The sequence below is a fragment of the Myotis daubentonii genome, chromosome 3, assembly GCF_963259705.1.
Source record: "Myotis daubentonii chromosome 3, mMyoDau2.1, whole genome shotgun sequence".
Lineage (NCBI taxonomy): Eukaryota > Metazoa > Chordata > Mammalia > Chiroptera > Vespertilionidae > Myotis > Myotis daubentonii.
Window position 1 is genome coordinate 115287949 of NC_081842.1, and position 19096 is coordinate 115307044.

A 19096-nucleotide genomic window follows, 5' to 3' on the forward strand; every position below is an offset into this window, starting at 1 on the left:
AACAATACGTAATTATATATGTGTTTTCCGATGGTCTTAGGCGACCCCTGTGAAAGGGTCGTTCGACCCCCAAAGGGGTCGCGACCCACAGGTTGAGAACCGCTGCTCTAAACCAAACCAAAACAACTCCGTAAGATCACTGAGACATGCACTATGTATAATAAAATTAAATAACAAACCTGAAGTAATCTTTAAAATTATATCCAAAACAGTACCAATACATGAAAAGTTGTAACTACATTTTAAGTGTCCTGCAGTTTATTTAACCTGAGGAAGAGCCTAGTGAAAAAAATTAACTTCTCAAAGAGACATCTACCAAATAGTCTCAAGTGCTACAGGCAAATGTTTCTTGCTTTCAAAAAGGTTATTTCCACAAAATTTCTAGCACACAGCTGGTGTGTAATAAAATGTTAAAGGTATTTAATAATAGCATATGAGGCAAATTATTTGTAATATCAATGTCTTTTAGTTTACTATCCTATATCAAGTTCTAATTTTTATTTCAAAATTGATGCTCTTTGTAAAAAGGATTAGAAAGGCAGGAGTCTTCATCTCGCATCCCAAATGGGATGTAGTAAGGCAAATGGGTATCTTTTATTGGTATACTTCCCAGGAAAAACAAAACTTCAGGAATAAAAAAATTTTAAAAAAAGACTTTCTGAAAACAATTCAATCCAATTAAGGTAGGAATATTTTTTACCCATATCAACATTCATATTCAAGCACCAATGCTGCAAATACTCATTTCTAAAAAACACTGATCAAAAAAATGGAAGTTCATAATTCCACTCTCCACCCCAAAACACAACCTTCCACACATAAAATTAATCACCTTATATTCTAAGATAAGGTTATGACCATATTATAATAAAAATTCAGTTTAATCTAAAACTGGAAACTATGCAGAGCCTAATTTTCAAGGTTTGTGTTTTGTTTGCAGATGTTCATATTTAAATCTTACATATTTTCAGGAACTACAAAAAAACGTACACAGGCAGTAATTAATACTTAAGGATCACAAGCCTTGGATGAATGCTCATTTTACTTATTTCTTACAAGTGAAATACTTGGTTAGTCAGCAGTCAATCAAAATTGTTCCCAAACCAACTTAGTACCTAATGTCAAGGAAGCCAGCAATATTATGTTTATTTACCTATGTACCCCAATTTTTAAATGTGGGAAAAAATAAGCATTGTCAGAGTGCAGTAACAGGGTACACAGTTCAATATTAATATTATTACCAGCACAGGAGATGCAGAAGCAAAGAAAATATCACATTCTCTTTATATCCTCATTTTTGCTGAGCAAGCAAACAAAAAACCTCTTAATAATTTGATGAATTCTAAGAAAATGTTTAACAAGTTTATAAGCAAATAATTATAAACTTGTCTTTGTCTCTCCTCCCAAAATCAAATATAGCATCAATGTCCCTCTCCCCCAAAGCAGTATTTTAGTCTCGTGATAAACAGGAATAATAATAATAAATAGGAAAATCTTAGCTCATTCCTAAAACATTTCTGAATTTCTATATTTGCCAGGCTTTAAAATGAAAAACATAGCAAAATTAAACAGAAGAGCCTTAGCCGGTTTGGCTCAGTGGACAGAGCATCGCCTGCAGACTGAAGGGTCCTGGGTTTTATTCCGGTCAAGGGCACATGCCCAGATTTCAGGCTCCATCCCTAGAAGGGGGCGTGGGGGAGGCAGCCAATCAATGGTTCACTCGCATGAAGGATGTTTCTGTCTCTCCCTCTCCCTTCCTCTCTGAAATCAATAAAAATACATTTTTAAAAAATTAAACAGAAGACAAAAGGGCATGGGATCTCTTCACTGGGGACAACTACACATAATGGTAAATCATTTTATGCAAACATAAAATGTAATTTTTAAAGCTAGAAGGAACTGTAGAAGTTATCGAACATAACTTCAGTATTTTATAGTTAAGACATGTCAAAATAATTTTGCCATTATCTATGCAAAAATCTTGTATTCGTACATTTTTAAATTAAAATTTTTCTCAATGTCTAGAAATATGATTTACAAACATCCCTTCCCATATCAATGGTAATTTAAGTAGCAAAGAAGAATGAACATGAAACAGAAAAATCTCTTCATCTGTATTGTAGAATGTCATTCACCTGTTTTCACAAGAGGAAGGGAAATCAAACCAGAGATCAAAAGCTAGAAATTCCAAATACTGTAGTATCAGCCAAAACGGTCTGATCCTCTCTCCAAACATTTCTGGACTTGTGTTAAAAATAAAAAGCAACCTGGGCAGTCATTATGATAGTCCATGACTTAGGATTCTAAATCTCAGGATTAGACATTTTCCTGGCATTTTGAAAAGTACGTTTAAGGATAAAAAGGAGAAGGGGAAAGAACTAATATTATCCTATATAATAATCCTATATAATAAAAGGGTAATATGCAAATTGACCCTAACAGCTGAACAACCAGTCGCTATGATGCGCACTGACCACCAAGGGGCAGACGCTCAATGCAGGAACTGCCCCCTGGTAGTCAGTGCACTCCCACAGGCGGAGCTCTGCTTAGCCACAAGCCAGGCTGACAGCTGTGAGTACAGCGGCGGTGGCAGGAGCCTCTCCCACCTCCTTGGCAGCACTAAGAATGTCCAACTGCAGCTTAGGCCCGATCCCCCAGGGAGCAGGCCTAAGCCGGCAGTAGATATCCCCCGAGGGGTCCTGTACTGTGAGAGGGCACAGGCCGGGCTGAAGGGAGCCCCCTCCTCCCCCGAGTGCACAAATTTTCATGCACCGGGCCTCTAGTCTATAATAATAAAAACATAACGTGCTAATTACACCAGACAACCTTCCAGACAAAGCAGGGGCTGTGAGGGAAGCCTGGGTCCCAGGTGCCAGAGGGAAGCCAGTGCCGGCAGCCAGGGGAAGGAAGGCCTACTCTTGCACGAATTTCATGCATCAGGCCTCTAGTGTACTTTATAAACATTAGCTCATTTAATCCTTACATCAACCCCAGAAAAGAGGGATGAATTGTATACATATTACAAAAGAAACTAAGACTCAAGAATTTATGCAATCTGGCCTGGCCATTTATGGCTGTTGTTTGGAGCATTGTCCAAGGTTGTGGGTTTGATTCCATCAGGATACATACCTAGGTTTCAGATTCAATCCCGTCAGGGAGGATTCGGGAGACAACCCATTGATGTATCTCTCTCACAGTGATGTTTCTCTCTCTCTCCCTTCCTTCTTAAGGTCAATTTAAAAAAAGTGTTTATACAATCTGCCTTAAAATTGCAACTATAATTAATTACCAATACAGGACCTGAACACAATCTAGTTTATTTTTTATCAAAATCCAAGATCTTTCTACATCATGTAGCCTCTATATTAATAGAGAAAATCATGTTAATATTATTTGAATCCTGAGATATTGATTCCTTTTACAGACATCAGAATATCTTTTATTGGCATCAGCTGATGATAATCTAAAACAATATATTTAAAAAGATTTGCCCTAGCTAGTGTGGATAGAGCGTCTGACCCACGGACTTAAGGGTTGTAGGTTCAATTCCATTCAAGGGCATGAACCTCCGTTGCTTGATCCCCAGTGGGGCGAGCTTGCAAGAGGCAATCAATCGATGTTGAGATCGGTGTTTGTCTCTCCCCCTCCCTTCCACTCTCTCTCTAAAAATCAATGGGAAAATATCCTTGGGTGAGGATTAACAAAACAAACAAAAAAAAATTTACTGGAAGATCCAACAATTTAATTATAGGTAACAGTCACACACAATCACGAAAAGTCCTATTATAGAAGGAAGACTAACCAGACATTAAAATGTATCCAAGGCCTCAAACTAGGAGATACTTAAAATACTATTTTGAGGAGAAACAAAAAATTGTGACGCTTATGCTTGAGTTATTATAGATTTAACTAGCTTTAGCAACAGTTCCAATAGTAAGCAAGGCTGTTTTTGTCAGGAGTCTGTTTCTAGAAAGTGGGTAGAGTAAGGTATCCAACTAATCCCCTAATCCCCAAGGGGAAATGTACCAGGGAGGGGAGAAAATGACAAAGAGTAAATGCATAATGTAAAGCAGCCAAAAGTGGCCCTCTACCATAGTTTTACATAACTGAAAGATGTCTGGTAAAGCCATTCTAATTACAAACTAATTGTGAACATCATCCCCCAAATGACAGAAGATTACGATTTATTAGAAACTGAGACAGCAACTACAAAACTGGTTATTAATGTTTGTCACAACAAACTGTAAACGCAAGGCACGTCCGCCTGGTCTACCATACACTTAACTTCCTAATAAGCGGCTTTAAGATGCAACAGAGCGTTTAAGTGTTAAACAACTTCTGACATCAGCATTAAAAACTTAACAGCTACTGCAGCCAGTACCTATATCGTGTTCGAGATGAGGAACTCAAAGAGAAAACGATTGAATGACCCGTCCAAGACCTGATGCTGCTAAACACAACCTAACACCAAACAACTTCTCCAGCTCAAAGGTTTTCCAAGTGGCGCACCCAACTCCCTGCAAACTCGACGGTGACTTTCTAAACCAGGTGGCCTCGCACCCCGGAAGTCCCCCTTTCAGTAAAGCGCACGCGGAAACGCGGGGACCCGCGCCCCGCAAGCAGGGCGCACCCGGTACTCGTTCAGTTCTGCCTCGGGGCAACGAGGCAGGCCACGTGCAGCGCGTGAACCTCGGGAGGCAGCCCCGCCGCGCCGCGCCGCCCCGCGCCCTCGGGTGGGTCCTCGGCTCACAACTGCCCGACCCACGGGTTATTGGTTCCCAGGCGGGCCTGAAGGGAATGGAGGGAGGCCGGCACCGTGAGACCCAGAACGAAAGAGCCGAGAAAAGATGGGCAGGGACGTAATCGCCGGGAAGCGATCACCTCTCCCAAGCTGTGATCAGCGGCCTCAGCGCGCAATAAGGTGAGACACCGTGGCGCATTTTCGCCGCTTCAGACCCCAATCGAAACCTGTCTTCATGCCAATGCCAAGCGTGGGCCGGATTCCTCACGGCAGCCCTCACCACCCCAGGGCCCGCCAGTCTCCAGCCGAGTCCGGGCTGGGACTAGGAGGGAAGCCAGGCCTCTCAACCTGCGCACCACGGTGCGTCGGCACCCGGCCTGCCATCGCGAACGAAACGCGGACTCCCACCAAACCCCTCCCGCCGGCCAGGAGCATCTGCAGGTCCCAGACGACGGGGGGACTCTCTGACTTACGCAGTCCTCTGAGAAATTACCTTTGAACTGGCCTTCTGAGAGCCGCCTGGCGTTTTGTCCGCCATCTTGAGCTTTGCCCCTCCTTCGGCGGCGGCAGCAGCGCCGGCGAGTCGAGCGCCGAAAGAGTGGATCGCAGCGGAGCCCGCCAGAACGTCTGCAAGGCTGAATAAGTCAACTGCCGAGATGGTGTTCCAGCTCCTGTGCATATGACTTCCGGAGTCTCCTTTTCCCGGCCCCGCCCACTACGCTGGTTTTTCTGGTTGTCTCGGTTGCTGAGTGTGTTATTGGACCCCCAAATTTAAAGAAGTTTCTGGTCCTGACTTTCAGGGGCTGCCAATACTTTACTATTTTTCAAGTGCCAGTCCCTGATAGGTGCGAGCCGGTTCTGCTTCCTGGAGAGGAGACGTCTCCTTAAAGAAGAAAGGCACTGATCAGCTGGGCAGGATTTTACTTCAACTCCGAAAATAGGTCTGGAACGGCCTAGGGACCTGGTGCTCCGTGCAGACTTGTTCGCACCACTGGGGAGCTCACACCCTGATGGGAAACTTGCAGTCTGCTCAAGGTACTTGAATATAGAATTGTGCCCAGAAAGCGGAGAAGATGAGTTTTTGACCCAACCTGAGGTTCCGGCAATGGGAGATCGGACTCTATTTAGGGCGTCTACAGAGACAGGATAAGAGAAAATCATGAAGATACTATTCTAAGTACGTTCATACTGGGCCCTGAGGCAACCAGGGTGGTTAGGATTTAGAATTATGTTTTGAGGATCTAGAGTGGCCTTCAACAGAGTTAACTAGGACTGTGACTTGGTCAGATTTTAAGTTTTTAAAGATGGCTCTGAGGACTGGGGGAAGGGAAGAGGACAAGTTCATGACTTCACTCTAATTTATTTCTGCAAACTATTTTTGAGCCCTTTTTGTGTAAAAAAGCCTGCCCAAAGTGTAGAGGCTTGCAGAGACAAAAATACGTTGTCTCTATATGATTTAAAACCTAATGAGGGTTGGGCAAGAGAACAGCAAACTAACACTGTAGAATTAAATTGATCCTGCAAGGAAAACTCAATAGCTGTGGGAACTCTGAAAGAAATAATTAATTCTGAGGGTAAGGTCGGGTAAGGAGATGGGGGAGATTTCACAGAGTAGGAAGCATTCAAACCAACTCTGAAGAAGTAAAATTTTGTCTGTTAGTGTTGGGAGCAGAAGGCGGGAGGTTGGGTAGTGGTGAGGGAAGCCGGTAGAACAGGATCTGTGTGCCAGACACTGAGGAATCAGCAGGCAAGGGCTCCTGTGTGGGGGGAGGGGTTAGAAGAACAAACAATAAACAAATGGCCAAAAAAAAGGATTTCTAAACAAGAAATAATTAGAAAGTGACAAGTGCTATACATTGAAATTAAAATGGAACAATGCTTTGCAACCTCCAGTCCAATTGAATCTATTTTCAATCTCAGATCTTGCTTTTTCAGTTTTGTACTTCTTCCCCCACCCTCATGCTGTCCTCTAATTGAAGGCTACTTTTTTGAAGATGGTACTTCCTCCAGGACTTTACAGACCTTCCCCCGTCAAGCCTAAGGTAGAGACTGCTTCTGATCCATAGGAACCTACACTTTTCCGCTGACAATGAGTTGGTCTCTATAAAGTAAATATATGCATGCTTTTCATTCAGATTCCTAAAGTTCTGCTTCTTATAAAAATAATTTTTACTAAATGTGTACCCCAAAAGAGTTAAAGTTAATGCAGACTTCTTCCCTCTCTCATACAATAAAGCCCTGAAGGAAGTCAGACAAATCTGACCTGACTATTAAGGCCTAATTAAGTATACTTACTGCCCTAACTGGTTTGGCTCAGTGGATAGAGCGTCGGCCTGCAAACTCAAGGGTCCCGGGTTTGATTCTGGTCAAGGGCATGTACCTTGGTTGTGGGCATTTTTAAATTGGGAGAATTTACTTGTTTAATACTCAGGATTTCCAGCTTTTCTTGAAAAATGGAAAAGTCTGGCAATGAGCCACAGCAATTTCTTGGAAATTGGGCTGAGCACTCCAGTTCACCAGGCTGTCACCACACACATGCTGTGAACAAATAAATGCCCCACAGCCAGACTGCTTGAAGGCATTTGAATTTTCTACTTGTTAGTGTAAGAAACACCCCAACCTGCAGAGAATTTTTATAAGCTTTTTTGACCCAAACTGACTACATATGCCAGGGAGCAAGATCTCAAATGCTTCGAATAACAGTTTTGCAGCTTCTGCATTTGAAATTAAGGAGGCGATGTAAGGACGATTACATGGAGGTAGGAGAAAGCAAGGCAGGAATTAACTGGATTACAGGATAGTAACAAGATTATGTGATCTCTTGAGGGTTAATATATCTTTTAAGGGGAATTACTTCTGGTATTTCACAGATGTGTTGATCTAGAGCAGCGTTCTCAACCTGTGGGTCGTGACCCCGTTGGGGGTCGAACGACCCTTTCACAGGGGTCGCCTAAGACCATCGGAAAACACATATATAATTACATATTGCTTTTTAAAATTTTTTTAAAAATCTTTATTGTTCAGATTATTACAGTTGTTCCTCTTTTTTCCCCCATAGCTCCCCTTCCCCCAGTTCCCACCCCACCCTCTGCCCTTACCCCCGCCACTGTCCTCATCGATAGGTGTACGATTTTTGTCCAGTCTCTTCCCTAACCCCCCACACCCCTTTCCCCCCCGAGAATTGTCAGTCCACTCCCTTTCTATGCCCCTGATTCTGTTATATTCACCAGTTTACTCTGTTCATCAGATTTTTTATTCACTTGATTTTTAGATTCACTTGTTGATAGATGTGTATTTGTTGTTCATAATTTTCATCTTTACCATTTTCTTCTTCCTCTTCTTAAAGAATACCTTTCAGCATTTCATATAATTCTGGTTTGGTGGTGATGAACTCCTTTAGTTTTTTCTTATCAGTGAAGCTCTTTATCTGACCTTCAATTCTGAATGATAGCTTTGCTGGATAAAGTAATCTTGGGTGTAGGTTCTTGCTATTCATCACTTTGAATATTTCTTGCCACTCCCTTCTGGCCTGCATAGTTTCTGTTGAGAAATCAGCTGACAATCCTATGGGTACTCCCTTGTAGGTAACTGACTTTTTTTCTCTTGCTGCTTTTAAGATTTTCTCTTTCTCTTTTGCCCTTGGCATTTTAATTATGATGTGTCTTGGTGTGGTCCTCTTTGGATTCCTTTTGTTTGGGGTTCTCTGTGCTTCCTGGACTTCGAAGTCTATTTCTTTCACCAGATAGGGGAAGTTTTCTGTCATTATTTCTTCAAATAGGTTTTCAATATCTTGCTCTCTCTCTTCTTCTGGCACCCCTATAATTCGGATGTTGGTACACTTGAAGTTGTCCCAGAGGTTCCTTACACTATCTTGATATTTTTGGATTCTTTTTTCTTTTCCAGTTGGGTGTTTTTTACTTCTTCGTATTTCAAATCTTTGACTTGATTCTTGGGATCCTCTTGTCTGCTGTTGGATCTCTGTATATTATTCTTTATTTCAGTCAGTGTATGCTTAATTTCTAGTTGGTCCTTTTTCATATCCTCAAGGGTCTCACTAAATTTATCGGCGGTTTCTAGAAAATTCTTGAAAAACCTTATAACCATGGTTTTAAACTCTATATCCAGTAGTTTGCTTTCCTCCATTTCTGTCATTTGTGATCTGTTTCTTTGTCTCCGCATTTTTTATGCTGTGTTGATAGAGTGGCTTTCTGTGCTAGGTGTCCTATAGGGTCCAGTGTCTAAGCCTCCCCAAATACCTGAGGTGGACACTCTTGGTGCACCCCTTTGTAGGCTGTGTGCACAGCCTTGTTGTAGTTAAGCCTTGATTGTTGTAGGTATCAATGGGAGGAATTGACCTCCAGGCCAATTGTCTGTGAGAATTAGCTGTGTCTACAGTGGGAGAACTTCTGTGCTGAAGACACCCTTACGGGGCAAGACTTGCTTCAATGGGGCTTTGGTGCTCGCTGAGTCTGCCCCCTGAGTGTGTCCCTTATGGATCTGAGGAGTTGTAATCTGGATGGTCCCCCTCTGACCACTGGGTACACAGGCTCTTGGATCTCTAAGGAGGTGCTAATTTAGCCTCTGCCTGAGGCTACCCAGCAAGAACTACGGAGAGATCTGCAGGTTCCTCTTCCTTGTTTGGGTTTTGGAGGTGCCCAGATGAGACCCAGCTGTGAAGCAATGCAAGCTGCTGTGGGGCCTTGGGCCTTCTCTTGGATGTTCTGGGTCTTTCTGACCCAGCTGCAGTTTGTTAGGTAATTTTAGATCTCAAAGGGCCCGCCCATTCATATGCAAAAGCCTCTGCACACAGCTTGGGTGGAGCGGGGTCTCAGGAAATCAACAGGGCAGAGCAAACAGCTATGGCTGATCCTCAGTCCTGCCCTAAGAGGACCCGGGTCTCAGTGTTCTACAGTAATCGCTGCAAGCACCTCTGAGAGAAAGCCGCCCTCGAGTTCCACCCGCTGCCAGACAGTCCAGTTTCTCCCCGTATCAGTCTGGGTCCCCAGAGATTCGCCCGGAACTGGAGTCAGGGCCATCGGGAGCTTGTGCCTCCCTCCCGAATGCAAAAGACACCAGTGTCCTCCGTTGCCAGCCCCTTTCCACACGTGCTCAAGCCTCTGTACCTCTGCACTTTACTTCCGCACCTCCTCCGAGTCTCAGTGTGCTTTTCTCTTTCCTTCTAGTTGTAGAATTTCCACTCAGCCAGCCTTCCTGTGTTTCTGGATGATGTCTGTTTTGTCTTTTAGTTGTATTTTTGAAGTGGTTGTGCGAGGCAGCAATTTCAGGTGTTTACCTATGTCCCCATCTTGGTTTCTCTCATTACATATTGTTTTTGTGATTAATCACTATGCTTTAATTATGTTCAGTTTGTAACAATGAAATTGGGGGTCACCACAACATTAGGAACTGTATTAAAGGGTCGCGGCATTAGGAAGGTTGAGAACCACTGATCTAGAGGCATAAAAACAATGGACAGGGCTGGCTAAAAACTTTCCACTAAAGAAATTTTATGCCTGGGGTGAGACTACCCACCGTGACCTGCCCAGTTTGGATTTTATGATTAGATCACCCTATGAAGTTACTTTCCAAAGTATCCCTTTTTTTTTCCATCCACATACTTCTCACATACAAATTTAAGTCTTACCAAAGGTGATGATCAAAACATTTAACAGTCAGTTCCCAGGCACCAAGGAGAACTAACATCCATTTGGCAAGGAAAGTTCTGAACCCAGGGCCCACAGATACTTTTAAGGTCTCCCAAAATGTTTTGATTTATTTTAAAATAAGTGAGGGTGGGGGGGAGGAGGTAGAGTGGAAAGGCTACAACAAAGGCAGCATTTAACATCTATCCTATCTAATAATAGACAAACATGGTAATTGACCATACCTTCACTACGCCTCACATAGGCTAATCAGCATGATATGCAAATTAAACACCAACAAAGATGGCAGCTAATTTGCATACTGCAGGCAGGACAGGACAGCACAGCCGCCAGCACAAGCCGCCATCCTGGGCAGCAGGCCGGCCCCAGAAGCCACAAAAGCCAGTGATTGGGGTGAGGTGGGGGTCCCCTGCCCAGGCCTGACACCTCTGGCGGAGGCGTCAGGCCTGGGCAAGGGGCTGATCTGGCGATGGGAGGGTAATGGGGGTCAACACCTCTGGCTGAGTTGTCATGCCTGGGTGAGGGGCCGATCTGGTGATCGGAGGGAGATGGAGGTCCCCTGTCCAGGCCTAACACCTCTGGCGGAGGCATCAAGCCTGGGCAAGGGGCTGATCCTGCGATCAGAGGGTGATGGAGGTCAACACCTCTGGTCAAGGCCTGGGCGAGGGAGGAGCCGAGGATCAAGGGGAGATGGGGGTCCCCTGCCCAGGCCTGAAGCCAGGCCAGAGGCGTCAGGCCTAGGGTGTGGGGGAGGGGGGAGGCCAAGCTGGCAATTGGTGTGAACTACAGAGGAAACACCTTTTCTGACTGCACATTGCCTAAGCTCCCTGTAAGCCACTGGTAATATTCTTAGTAACTTGGGTAATAAGAATCCAAAAAGGTGATCGAGGGTTTTTCACCACACTCCTGGCGAAAAAAACGAAGGTCTGCTCCTGGAGGGCTAAGAAATGTCATATCCTGCCCTAGCCACTTTGGCTCAGTGGATAATGTCTTGGCCTGCCAATGGCAGGGTCTGAGTCCATTCTGACCAAGGGCATGTACCTAGGTTGCAGGCTTCTCCCTGGCCGGGGCCCAGGTCAGGGCTCATGCAGGAGGCAACCAATCAAAGTGTTCCTCTCACTTTGATGTTTCTCTCTGTCTTTCCCTTTCTCTTCCACATTCTCTAAAAATCAGTGGAAACATATCCTCAGGTGAGGATAAAAATAATAATAAATTATTATTATACTAGGGGCCCGGTGCACAAAATTCGTGCACTGGGTGTGGGGGGGGGTTGTCCCTCAGCCCAGCCTGCCCCCTCTCACATACTGGGAGCCCTCAGGCGTTGACCCCCATCACCCTCCAATCGCAGGGTCGGCCCCTTGCCCAGGCCTGACGCCTCTGACAGAGGTGTCAGGCCTGGGCAGGGGACCCTCATTTCCCCCCATCACTGGTTCTGCCTCCAGCCCAGGCCTGATGCCTCTGGCCCAGGAATCATGCCTGGGCAGGGGACCCCCATCTCCCTCTGATTGCTTGCTCCAACCCCCGCCCAAGCCTGACGCCTCTGACCCAGGCTTCAGGCCTGGGCAAGGGGACCATCATATCCCCCCAATCCCCGGCTCAGCCCCCCCGCCCAGGCCTGATGCCTCGGCCAGAGGAGTTGACCCTCATCACCCTCCGATCACCAATCACCGGATCGGCCCCTTGACCAGGCCTGAGGCCTCCGGCAGAGGTGTCAGGCCTGGGCAGGGGACCCCCAGCTCCCCGTGGTTGCAGGCTCCGCCCCTGCCCAGGCCTAACGCCTCTGCCCTAGGTGTCCGGCCCGGGCAGCGGGGACCCGCAGCTGCAGCGGCCCCGCGATCGTGGGCTCCGCTTTAGGCCCAGGCAAGGGACCCCTAGGTCCTGGGACTGCCAGCTTCGACCGTGCCCAGCTCCCATCACTGGCTCCACCCCTACTTCCTGCTATCACTGGCCAGGGCGGCAAAGGCGCCTGATTCTCCGATCATGGCTGGGGGGCAGGGCAATGGTGGCCCCAGGGCCGCCTTTGCCCTGCCCCCCAGCTCTTAGCTCCCCCCTGGGTTTCTGATTACTGTCAGTGGCAGGGGGCTTCTTCCTGCTTTCCCTTTCGCCTCCCTGCATTGTGCCTACATATGCAAATTAACCGCCATCTTGTTGGCAGTTAACTGCCAATCTTAGTTGGCAGTTAACTGCCAATCTTAGTTGGCAGTTAACTGCCAATCATAGTTGGCAGTTAATTTGCATATAGCCCTGATTAGCCAATGAAAAGGGTATCGTCATACGCCAATTACCATTTTTCTCTTTTATTAGTGTAGATGAAAGACACATCTTGAAAATGCCTAAAGAAAGTTGTTTTTTTTTCATCATGAAGGAACTGGAGTCTGTGTTCATGAAAAAACCTTGCTGGCTGCGGTCACTGGCAGTGGCTACAGCAGCGGGGTGATGGGGCTGGTGCCTTCCACTGATCAGCTCGGTCACCTCCCACAAAGGGAGGCCAGACTGCAGCTTAGGCCCTATCCCCAAGGGGAGCAGGGAGTGGGCCTAAGCCATCACTAGGACATTCCCTGAGGGCTCCCAGAATGTGAGAGGGGGCAGGCTGGGCTGAGGGACACCCCCCCCACAGTGCATGAATTTCATGCACCAGGCCCCTAGTCCTATCTAATAATAGACAAAGATCCAAATTGACCGTACCTTCGCTACTCCCACCATTGGCTAATCAGAGCAATATGCAAATTATCTGCCAACAAAGATGGCGGTTAATTTGCATACATAGGCACGAAGCCACGGAGCTAAGACTGAAGGCACTCTGGCCGGAGTGAAGGCCTGGGTTCCGGGTGCCAGAAGAAAACTGGTGCCGGAAGCCAGGGGAAGGGAAGGCCTATTGCACAAATCTTTTCATGCAACAGGCCTCTAGTATATATATAAAAGGCTAATATGCTAAGTGACCGTCCAACCAGTCGCTATGACGTGCCCTGACCACCAGGGGGCAGATGCTCAACACAGGAGCTGCTGTGATGCACACTGGCCATTTACAGAGAAACAGCAGTGCAGACTTGGTGCCCACAAAGCAACACTCGGCTTCCCCCAAGTGGGACACAGTCCCCGCCACCACCCCAAGCGACAGCCCACCAAATCGCAGCCAACAATGCCATGGTGAAAAATGAAGCCCATAGCCCTGAAACGGTGGCTGTGGTTGCCGGGCAATGATGTCACATAGCAACGCCCGGCTTCCTCTCCCTAGCAACTAGACTCCTTGGAGTTTCTTCAGGCCAGGAACATGACTTGCTTTATAGCCAGGTGGAAGCATTTTATACTTTAACCAAATGTCTGTGAAGTGTTTTCCCGTGCCTCATCTCATTTGATCCTCACAGAAGTCCTGGAGTAGGTGGATAGGAGACTCGGTGGAATCCTGCTTTCTTTTCATTAGCTGGAAAATGGATATTTAGAAAGCTCTGAAACTTGACCCGACTAAAAGAAGTAAGAAATGACTTTAGGTTTTCTCACTGCACAGACTATAGTCAAATACTGCTGCAGTTAAATATTTTACCCTTTGTTCTCCCTGTGTGATCTACGATAATAATCTGCTTTGTGTTGATATTTACTGCTGTGTTGCTGACAATTACCTGAAAGAGAAGTTGGGGTGAAATGAGACAAGTAAAAATGATGTCAAGAAACCTATAGCCCAAGGATGGGCTAGAGCAGCCGTGGGCAAACTACGGCCTGCGGGCCGGATCCGGCCCGTTTGAAATGAATAAAACTAAAAAAAAAAAGACCGTACCCTTTTATGTAATGATGTTTACTTTGAATTTATATTAGTTCACACAAACACTCCATCCATGCTTTTGTCCCGGCCCTCCGGTCCAGTTTAAGAACTCATTGTGGCCCTCGAGTCAGAACGTTTGCCCACCCCTGGGCTAGAGACATGTTGAAGATAATAAAAATTGCTATTTTAGCTATGATCCTGGTGGGAAGATTACCCTTACCATGTAGCAATTGTTATAACAATAAGATAATGAAACCTAGCATGGTCCAGATGGAGTAGTGTGTGTGTGTATGTGTTTGAGAGAGAGAGAGGGGGAGAGACAGAGGATGACTGAAGTTGCTCATGGCAGATCATGACAACTAGCAGAGGGCACTATCTAAGGAGTTCCCACCATGGCCTGGTAGTCCGAAGGTGGGCTTGGCTTGGACCACCCAGAGATCAGGCCTCACTTAACCTGTGCCCTGCCTTCCACCAGTGGAGAGCCTACATATCTCCATGAAGACTGAAATTCTTGAGACAAGACCAGGTAATATAAAAGGCTGAATGTACAATGAACTTTTGAACAAGATAAAAATTTCTCTTGTCAATTTTATTTGGTTGCCAATAACAAATCTAACTGTAGTGATCTTAAACACATATCTTTGTATCAAAGACCAAAGCATACTTTTTTTCTTTTTCAAGTTTTGCTTATTTCCTTCATATTGATTTTACATGTTTCTTGTTACTTTTCTTGTTTCTGTTGTTAGAAACAGAATAATTTTTTACATTATTTATATGCCCTAATTGTTGTTTACATATTGATTACTATACATTAGTGTTGTGCCAAGCCATTTCTCTGAATTCTTTTATTGTTAGTATATTTTTTTAGTTTTTTCTCTTGGACCTTCAGGTATATCATTTGCAAACAAATACAAGTTTACCTCCTCTTGTCCCATTCTATCTTTTTTTTTTCTTGTGTGATGACAATAGCCAGCAACCTCCAGCATGGCTGTAAGAGTGCTACTTATTTTTTTTTTAATATATTTTGTTGATTTTTTACAGAGAGGAAGGTAGAGGGATACAGAATTAGAAACATCGATGAGAGAGAAGCATCGACCAGCTGCCCCCTGCACGCCCCCCACTGGGGATGCACCCACAACCCAGGCACATGCCCCCGACCGGAATCGAACCTGGGACCCTTCAGTCCGCAGGCCGACGCTCCATCCACTGAGCCAAACCGGCCAGGGCAAGAATGCTACTTATGATACCCTTATCTTGTTCCTGACTTTCATGATAACGCTTTGAGTGTTCTTATGAAGGTGAGGCTGACCTCTGGGTTTTAAGTTGAATTACATACTAATTTTTTAACTAACTTTGGAACTTAATATACAGAATTTTTAATTCTCGTAGAAACCTCAAGGACTCTGGGATATGCCAAAGAATGCCAAAGACAACCCTGCCAGCCTGATCACCCCCTAACCACTGCCCTGCTGGCCCAGTCGACCCCAACTGCCCTCCGCTGCAGGCCCGGTCACCCCCAGCTGCCTTCCCTGGCCGGCCCGGTTCCCCACAACTGCCCTCCCCTGCAGGCCATCTTGTGCTCACATGGGGGCAGCCATCTTATGTGTTGGAGTGATGGTCAATTTGCATATTACCTCTTTATTATATAGGATTACACTTTGGTTGAATGGTTGACCAGACACTTAGCATATTAGGCTTTTATTATATAGGATTTATGTACATTACGAGTTGACTTAGTTCTGGAGGTCAGAGGTCCAAATGTGCCGGCCGGCCTGTTTATTTTGAAGGCTCTAGAGGAGGATCCATTTCCGTGCCTTTGTCAGCTTCTCGAGTTCACTGGCTCGTAGTCCCCTTCTTCATCTTAGAGCCAGCAGCATAGCATCTCCTCTCTTCTCTGACTCTGCTTCATCCTTTTGTCTGCTCTCTGACTCCAACTCTACTCCCTCTTCTGAGAAAGGACCCTGTGATTACATTGGGTTCACCAGGACAATTCAGAATAATCTCCCCATCTCAAGACTTTTAACTTAATCACACCCACATAGTCCCTTTGCCATGTAAATTAACATGTTCTGGGGATTAAGATGTGGACCTCTTTTTTTTTTTTTTTTAGTTTTTTTTAAAATATATTTTTATTGATTTCAGAGAGGAAGGGAGAGGAAGAGAGAGATAGAAACATCAACAATAGAGGGAATCATTGATTGACTGCCTCCTGCATGCCCTCTACTGAGGACCGAGCCTGCAACCTGGGCATGTGCCCTTGACCGGAATCGAACCCAGGACCCTTGAGTCCACACGCCGACGCTCTATAAAATGAGCCAAACTGGCTAGGGCTGATGTGGAACTCTTTGAAGGGCTATTATTTACTGGCCACAGGATCTAAAATGAACTTTCTGCTTCTGTATTTTGTCCCTGGCTGACAGGCATAGCTTTGATCCCACAATAAAACTGATATGTGGATGGTCCTAATAAATACAATCATTTCAAAATAGCTGAGTTCTGAAATTATTCCTGAGGAGTTCAGTGGGTAGATGGTGTGGTTCCAGTGAAGGTGGAATGAAACAGGTCTCTGTTGACTTCCAAGGTATAAAGGAAACAAATGTGTCATAATCAGAGAGTAAGCAGTGAAGACAAATTTTAGTTCAATTTGATTACTGCTGTATCTGCAAAATCTAGAGCAGAGTAAGCACCATGAAGGCACTCAATAAATATTTGTTGATGAATAAATCCTACATCAAAGGCAGGTTTTGGGAGCACAAAAGATTGGTACTGCTTAGGAAGAGTCAGGATGCTGCATAAAGGATGCTGCAGAACCTTTGAGGGGTGTGTTCTGCTCATAAGAGTCTCCCACTGGGGCTGACTCTAAGAGTCACTAGAGACTGCTCAGAGAGCAGGATGGAAACCTTGGCACTGTGTTGTCTCATTTTAAGAAAATGAAAATTTTGCTAATTTAAAACATACTTAAAGTCTCTCTTCTGTACAAATTTGGAAATAATGTACATTTCTCAACCCCCTAATAAAAATTCCCCCCCCCAAGAATTATGTAATTTTTGGGAGTGCCCTTTTAGTTGCCAAATGAGATATAGCCCAATTCATGAATCACTTTAAAAAGCCAATTAGATCTTCACATTTAAAAAAACACCTAATTGTGTAATTTCTATGCAGGCAGGCTCCAGGGACTGCAAATGTCGTTTATTATTTTGCCACGTGGTGGTGCTATTGCCACTGGTAAGCAAAAACACTCACCATCCTTTATTGGTGTCCAGTGAATACACACAGAGCTTCTATGAATGATCTTGGTGCTCTTGTCACATTTATTATTACAATTAAATCTAATACCCTGTCATTGTCAACCAATACATTGATTGTGCTAGTGCTGGTGCTGAAAAATATGCTAAAAATAATTTAAAAGGGGAAGTTAAATATAAATAAAAGGAGGTATACATACTATGATGTTCACTTAGGGGAGAACAGTCCACAAAATATTTGAGATAATAGAAATATTATAGACTAGAGGCCCGGTGCACAAAAATTTGTGCACTCTGGGGGAGGGGGGGCCCCTCAGCCCGGCCTGTGTCCTCTCCCAGTCTGGGACCCCTCGGGAGATAACGACCTGCTGGCTTAGGCCTGCTCCCGGGTGGCAGAGGGCAGGCCCAATCCCTAGGTGCAGCCCCTGGTCGGGCTCAGAGCAGGGCCGATTGGGGAGTTGGGGCACCGTCCCCTGTCATGCACAGAGCAGGGTGGATTGGGAGGTTGTGATGCCACCCTCAGTCACGCTCAGGGTAGGGCCGATTGGGGGGTTGGGGCACCGTCCCCTGTCACACTCAAGGCAGGGTCGATGGGGAGGTTGCGGCGCCACCCCGTCACGCACAGAGCAGGGCCAATCGGGGTTGGGGCACTGCCCCCGTCACACACAGAGCAGGGCCCATCAGGGGGTTGGGGCACCACCCTCTATCACCCATAGAGCAGGGCCGATCAGGGGATTGGGGTGCCGCCACTCTCACACTCAGGGCAGGGCCGATGGGGAGGTTATGGCTCTAGCCCATCACACACAGAGCAGGGCCCGTGGGGGGGGGGGGGAGTTGGGGAGCTCCCCCCTATCAGGCACAGAGCAGGGCTGATCAGGAGGTTGGGGCGCCTTCACCTGTCACGAACAGAGCAGGGTGGATAGGGAGGTTGGGGCCCCGCCCCCTGTCACACACAGAGCCACAGGGCGATCAGGGGGTTTGGGCGCTGCCCCCTGTCACGCTGATCCCGGTGCCGGGAGGCCTCATGGCTCCGCTGATCCCGGTGCTGGGAGGCCTATTACCCTTTTACTATATAGAATAGAGGCCTGGTGCACGGTTGGGTGCCAGCTGGTTTGCCCTGAAGGGTGTCCTGGATCAGGGTGGGGGTCCCCACTGGGGTGCCTGGCCAGCCTGGGTGAGGGGATGATGGCTGTTTGCAGCTGGTCACACACCATTCAGGGTGAGGGTCCCCACTGGGGTGCCTGGCCAGTCTGGGTGAGAGGCTGAGGGCTGTTTTCAGGCTAGGGGTGACTGAAGCTCCCAACTGCTCCTTTTTTTCTTTTTTTTTTTTTTATTCTGGGCCAGCTTTAGCTTGAGGCTTGGCTCCAGCTCTTAGGCCTCCGCTTCTGAAAGTAGGTTTCTGGCCTTTGCTTACAATGTTGCGAATCTGCTGGCTGAAGCCCTGGTGGTATTTGTTACAGAGTTTCTTAAACTGCCCGCTCAGAGGCCTGCAGCACAGGCGGGGAACGTTGGTTTCCTCCGTCACTGAGGCAAGCAAGCCTCATGTTAGTTTCAAGCTGCCTGGCTGCCAGCCGCCATCTTGGCTGACAGTTAATTTGCATATCTCACTGATTAGCCAATGAAAAGGGTAGCGGTCGTACGCCAATTACCATGTTTCTCTTTTATTAGTGTAGATAACATTAGAGATAAT

The 19096-nt window shown here is 46.1% G+C and overlaps 2 protein-coding genes across 20 annotated transcripts in view; one reads left to right on the forward strand and one right to left on the reverse strand.

Moving 5' to 3' along the window:
- The window catches only part of U2SURP (U2 snRNP associated SURP domain containing), an 88386-nt gene extending 82966 nt beyond the window's left edge, over nt 1–5420 (reverse strand). For 8 of the 9 annotated variants that reach the window (XM_059688231.1, XM_059688232.1, XM_059688230.1 and 5 more), the window contains exon 1: nt 5235–5420. In XM_059688231.1, coding sequence (XP_059544214.1) covers nt 5235–5420 — 186 coding nt within the window. The remainder of the gene's footprint in view (nt 1–5234) is intronic. The other variant, XM_059688233.1, reaches the window with a different exon arrangement.
- Nucleotides 5421–5637: 217 nt separating this feature from the next.
- The window catches only part of PAQR9 (progestin and adipoQ receptor family member 9), a 52515-nt gene continuing 39056 nt past the window's right edge, over nt 5638–19096 (forward strand). For 3 of the 11 annotated variants that reach the window (XR_009451892.1, XM_059688249.1, XM_059688250.1), the window contains exon 1: nt 5707–6849. The gene's annotated coding sequence lies outside the window, so the exon portion shown is untranslated. Of the gene's footprint in view, nt 6850–19096 lie in introns of all 11 variants that reach the window. The other 8 variants (XM_059688237.1, XM_059688246.1, XM_059688241.1 and 5 more) reach the window with 8 other exon arrangements.